Below are 6,135 nucleotides of genomic sequence, written 5' to 3' on the forward strand. Positions count from 1 at the left end.
CTGGCATCTTTCTCAAAACTGTGCAGGTAGATAGCTTCGACATTGATCATCATTTTTCGTTGTTAGCTTGGTTTTGTGAGCTGGCGGGAGAGAGTGTAAACAAAAGGGACAATGGGATATCAGTGGAGGCTCACTTCCACACCAACAGCCCCACTCACAAATCAGAGCCAAATTTCTGATGAACTGCTGCGGGAACTATGTCGATTCACGAGAGCCTGAACCGATTCAATTCCGATTTTTGGCGATTCTTTCATCAACTCAATTCAATTCAATTTTGAGTTTACACATTTATACACATTTGTTAAGAAATACATTAATAATCTAATACATGTTTGCAGTTCACATACTGTAAAATGTATGTACACTGTTTTATGGTTTCTCAAAAGGAGAAGTTCTAACAAAAATGTTCAGATCATTAAAATTGTAAACATTGTTTCTATTTCTCCTGGAGGGCGTTTCAGTTTGGCCACTAGGTGGCGATCGTGCTATAGTAGACCATAATCCAGTAGAAGAAGACAATATAAGGAAAAAATGATGTTTTAGACCACAAATTATTATTTTAAAAAATATTTCCTTACAAGAGTTTGGAAAATTCATACTAAGATGTTCATTTAGTCAGTGATGTATGTTTACGTCGACTGAGCGTTAGCATTAGCCGTTCTATGGGAAATTCCATTAAATGTTAGCATCAAGCTAGCAGACTTTAGCTTTATGTGCTAAATCGATTTATATTTTTTATTAATCAATTATGGATCTATTACGTTTAAATCGATTTTATCAACCCAGCTCTCTTAAAAACGACACAGACTTTTAGATTTTGGCTTATTACTGCATAATATCAAGATTACGAAGAATGCTTTTACAATAGATCAATTTTGAATTTAAACAATAAGGGGTGAAGGTGTTCTGTTTGTTTTCAGTTTTGCAGAAAACAAAGACTTTTGGAGATGAAAGTTTGCATCTCCCAAACCCACATTTATTTCCTTTTAAATATTATCTGAAAATGATCGGATCACTTTATAGATGTGCATGAATGCTTGTGACATGAAAATTGTGCTTTTGCTTCGACTTAACATGTCAAACCCAGTGCGAGCATTGTGCTGCACATTATTTATGACAGAAAAGCAAAAGTTGAGTGGAGAAAAGCACCTTCTTTTGAAGGACTAGTGGAGGCAGAATGAGATGAGGGGGTTATTTTGGCGATGGAGATTAAGGCAGGGGCTTTTTGTCATTTGTGCGAGACAAGCCATTCATCCATCCAGTTCACAGCCAAAAAAAGGCTGGTCCCAGAAATTAGCAGTTTCAGCTCAGCAGCAAAGTCGTCGGGCTGTGAAGGCAGAGAGAAATTGACTAATTAGCAATGCGCACTAAAACTTGACGGTTCTCTCTATAACAGCGAGGGAAAGACTCGGTTTTTCTCCCCCTTTCTCTTTTCTTTCTTCCATAGATGTTTGAAATCGCAGTCATTTACGCTCGACAGTTTTTACAATAGCCTTGAGCCATAATTTTGCGAGTCTCTCCAGCATCCATACCCCTGCATGGTCTCTCTCCATCGGCCATGCACGACCGTTTCTCTCCCCAACCGTGGATTTCCTATTACTCTCGTTACGACTCACTGAGCCCCAGGCCCAAGGATAATGATGTGTTGTTTCTTGGTAGCATAATTTGTCACACGTATATTTCTTCTTCTTCTTCTCTTGCAGAAAGCACAGCTCCCTCTCACACTCTCACACACTTCTTGTTAATTCAGAAGAACAAATGATCAACGTCAACAAATAACCTAAAATAGTGACTTTAGGAGTTCAATGGTTATTTCCAGACGCAGCCGACTTCAAAGAGAAGACGTTTCTTTTTAAAGGAATATCCAAGCAGAAATTGGGGAACCTGAAGCTTACTTTCTTTTTTGGTGAAGAGCTGAAGTCAGGTAAGTTTGGAGCTCCCATCATTTAGTTGTGACAGGCGCGTTTGGAAAACCTGCCGATATCTTTACGCACGCGCCTGTGCCAAGTTTTTACCCACATTACGCGCATGGAAATCGCAGATTTTCGGCTCTGGAAGAAAGCGACGCGTTCGCGTGGGATTCTCAACTTTACGGCGGATTTTCCTCCATACTTACGAGGCGAACGAACGCGCGACGCGCCCGCGGGGACAAACTAATTGTACGAGTCCGTAAAAGAGAATGTGCGCCATGTGTGCCGTCCTGTCTGTCGGAGGGTGTGCGGCTCGTCCGTCCAACGAGGCGGCTGCCTCCTCCTCTGAGCGCGACAACTTCAGCCGAGAGGGACGCGCCGCCGCCGCAGCGTCTCCTCATTTGACAGCGCCCTTTAAAGCCCTCCATTTAAACCCCACATCGCTGTCGACTCAGAAATGAACCAGTTCGCCTTTTGTTCGCTGATTGACGAGCTCAAAGTTGGACGCGCGTAGACTGGAAGCATCTCTAATGTGGAGGACGCAAATGGATGAATGACCTGCGTGCTTTGTTTTGTTGCCTAGGTGGCGTTCACATTCAGGAAGTCATGTCCAGATCGGGTGATAGAACATCCACCTTTGACCCAACGCACAGCGACACCCTGCTGCACGGGCTCAACCTGCTGTGGAGGAAGCAGCTCTTCTGTGATGTGACTCTCACCGCACAGGGACAGCAGTTCCACTGCCACAAAGCAGTCCTGGCTTCCTGCTCGCAGTACTTCAGATCCCTCTTCTCCTCCCATAATGTCATCAACAATGAGGGAAGTAAGGGGGACCAGGGCAGCAGTGGGACCCCCTCATCCTCGCCTGATGACAAGCTGCTGACCCCCAGTGCCAGGCCTATCAATAACCTGGTGCTCCAGGGCTGCTCCTCTATTGGATTACGATTAGTGCTGGAGTACCTGTACACTGCCAATGTCACTCTTTCCTTGGACACAGTGGAAGAGGTTCTGTCAGTCAGCAAGATCCTCAACATCCCCCAGATCACCAAGCTCTGTGTGCAGTTCCTCAATGATCAGATCTCTGTGCAGAACTACAAACAGATCTGCAAGATCGCCGCGCTGCACGGACTGGACGAGACCAAGAAGCTGGCTAACAAGTACCTGGTGGAGGACGTGCTGCTGCTGAACTTTGAAGAGATGTGCGCCATGCTGGATGCTCTGCCGCCTCCTGTGGAGTCAGAGCTGGCTCTCTTCCAAATGTCAGTCCTCTGGCTGGAGCATGACCGGGAGACCCGCATGCACTACGCTCCAGACCTCATGAAGAGACTGCGTTTCGCCCTCATACCTGCCCCAGAGCTGGTGGAGCGGGTTCAGTCGGTTGATTTTATGAGGAGCGACCCCGTGTGCCAGAAGCTGCTCCTGGATGCCATGAACTACCACCTGATGCCCTTCAGACAGCACTGCAGGCAGACCACGGCCAGCAGGTGAGGACACACAAACACACCTGAGGGAGCTTCTGCAAGTTGACTAAAAGTGTTGATATTTTATCTCAGCAAACCAAACTCTAACATGTGGGCATGAAAGAGTTGCTTAGTTTCAGATTAAGAGCTTTGAGGCATTTCTTTTTGTGAACTCACATTCATTTACCTTTTTATATTAAAATATTTTGATAAAAGATCATAATTTTGCCAGTATTTTATTAGAAAATGAAGATAAAGTTGGGTGTTTGAGTTCATGTTTTCCTAGAAACTATTTTTTTGTCAAAGTTCAAATAAATATCCTTATTTTATTCATGCTAATATAGACTAATTGTTTTTTTAACAGATTAGACACTATAGAATAGTGGTGCCAAAAACGATTATTTTAATAGTCAACTAATCACAAGTTATTTTTTCTGATTAGTCGACTAATCAGATCAAGCACAAACTGGATGTAAAGCACACATGTTAACCATCATTTGCTTTAAACTAACTGAAAACTAGATATATAGCATTACCTGCAATAATGCTGGTGTGAATGCTGTAAGCTGAATTTGGCCGCTGAAGATGCTAGTGCTGATAGCAGTAGATGGTGAAATTGAGAGCTAAAAACGCTGAAGCTGATAACTGAAATCGCTGAAGCTAATAGCTGAAAAAGTTGAAGCAGATAGCTAGCTAAAATATTAGTTAAATTCCAAATTAGCCTAAAAAACAGAAAAAGAGCCTCAGTTAGCCAAAAACACTTAGCAGCTGAAATATTAGCTAAATTCTAAAATAGTGTAAAAAAAAAAAATAGCCAAAATACCTAGCATGCAGCTGAAAATTAAGCTAAACTTTAAATTAGCCTAACAAAACAGAAAAAAACCTAAATTAGTCAAAACAGCTAGCATGTAGCTGAAATAGTATCTAAATTAGCCAAAAAAAACTGAAAAAATCATAAATTAGCCAAAATACCTAGCATGCAGCTGAAATATTAGCCAAACTTCAAATTAGCCAAAAAAACTCGTAAGTTAGCCAAAATAGCTAGTATGTAGCTGAAATATTAGCTAAACTTTAAATTACCCTAAAAAATGAAAAAATCTTAAATTAGACAAAATAGCAAGCATGTAACTGAAACATTATCTAATTTCTAAATTAGCCTAAAAAACTAAAAAAAAAATCCTAAATTAGCCAAAATATCTAGCATGTAGCTGAAATATTAGCTAAACTCCAAAATAGCCTAAAAAACAAAAAATCCTAAATTAGCCAAAACAGCTAGAATGTAGCTGAAATATTAGCTAAACTCCAAAATAGCCCAAAGACATTTATAAATTCCAAAATAGTCCAAAAATTTGCATAATGCCATTATAACTTTCAGCTTTACAACACTACGACTCCATATAATAAAAAGTAACGACTAATCGGCCAATAAATTTGTCGTCGACTATTTTAATAGTCGATTAGTCGACTAATCGTGGCAGCCCTACTATAGAACAGTCAAAGTATAAACGTTAAAAGTATTTAACTTTTTTTATAGCAAGTTTTTCAAAAGAAAAAAAAACAAACTACAAGTGAAACATAATCACAACAGATGATCAGACAGCACATTTCTGCCTGTATACTTCCCCAATAACAGATCCATACTCACATAGGGAGCAAAGGATCTGGAATCATCATAATTAGTTTTATTATGCCACAGTTTCTCTCTTCTCAATTAATCACTATTATCTATGTCCAGGGTCTCATTTGCATATGAATACCCTCCAAATGGGCCAATATCTAGAAGAATGTACATAGCTAATGGTGATTTAGCCAAGCATTAAAAAATATATGATAAAGAATTTAGAAAAAGGTGATTATGTCTGAACTTAAAGGCCAACCACAATGTTTGTTTTTGTTTATTATGACACATTACATATGAGTCATTTAATATCTTATTATGGTCATCAATGTTGCTGCTTTGAAGTAAACAAAAAGAGTGAAATGTCCTCAGGAATGGTTTGACCCAATGAAATACTCGTAGGTTGAGCTTTTAGCCTCCAGAATGAGCTGTAAGGAAGTCCCTACATAACATATTTTAAAGGTTTACTTTATAAAAATCTTAATTTTTCATTTTATTTAGTCATTTTATCATCCAATTTTTAAATGTGAAGGGTGTCCAGGTAGAGTTGAGCCTATCTAGACATTTTCAAGGCCTTATACCTGTTCTCTGTTGTCTCGTTTCTGATGCGTGAACACGCACCCACATTTGTGAAATTGCAGAATCCGTTCTAATAAGAAGATGCTGTTACTGGTGGGTGGTTTGCCTCCTGGACCTGATCGTCTCCCAAGCAATTTAGTCCAGTACTATGACGACGACAAAAAGACATGGAAGATCCTCACAAGTGAGTTGCAGAGACTCTGCATTTATTTATTTTTTTTATTTCGTCTACCCCAGGCATCTTGTTTAGTGGCTGTTCTGATGAGAAATAGCTCTACCTATGGATGACTTTAACACAGGTTAATTTCTACGGTATAAAGAAGAAGGAGTTCCCTAAATCCTTCAGGTAATAATGTATCACTATCACTTTTAATATAAGTTTTTAATCAGAGCGTGACTTCACAGCAGTGTGGAGCTTCATGCTCGGTTTCCCTTGTTTTTGCTGAAATACGCTGACAGGATGTATGATGAGATTTACTTGGATCTAATGATCTATTGTGGCAGAGATGGAACAACGACAAATGACACTTTTCCCTCCAGAGATTTTAAATGTCGTTAGATTTTTTTT

General features: G+C 40.0%; 1 protein-coding gene across 2 annotated transcripts in view; it reads left to right on the forward strand.

Annotated features, from left to right (window-relative positions):
* Positions 1-921: 921 nt before the first annotated feature.
* The window catches only part of klhl14 (kelch-like family member 14), a 22,501-nt gene continuing 17,287 nt past the window's right edge, over positions 922-6,135 (forward strand). The window contains exons 1-3 of one of the 2 annotated variants that reach the window (XM_024273145.2): positions 922-1,924; positions 2,494-3,394; positions 5,630-5,751. In XM_024273145.2, coding sequence (XP_024128913.1) covers positions 2,517-3,394; positions 5,630-5,751 — 1,000 coding nt within the window. In that variant the 5' untranslated portion in view covers positions 922-1,924; positions 2,494-2,516. Of the gene's footprint in view, positions 1,925-2,032; positions 3,395-5,629; positions 5,752-6,135 lie in introns of those variants that run through there. The other variant, XM_024273144.2, reaches the window with a different exon arrangement.

This window comes from Oryzias melastigma, linkage group LG17 (genome assembly GCF_002922805.2).
Source record: "Oryzias melastigma strain HK-1 linkage group LG17, ASM292280v2, whole genome shotgun sequence".
NCBI lineage: Eukaryota > Metazoa > Chordata > Actinopteri > Beloniformes > Adrianichthyidae > Oryzias > Oryzias melastigma.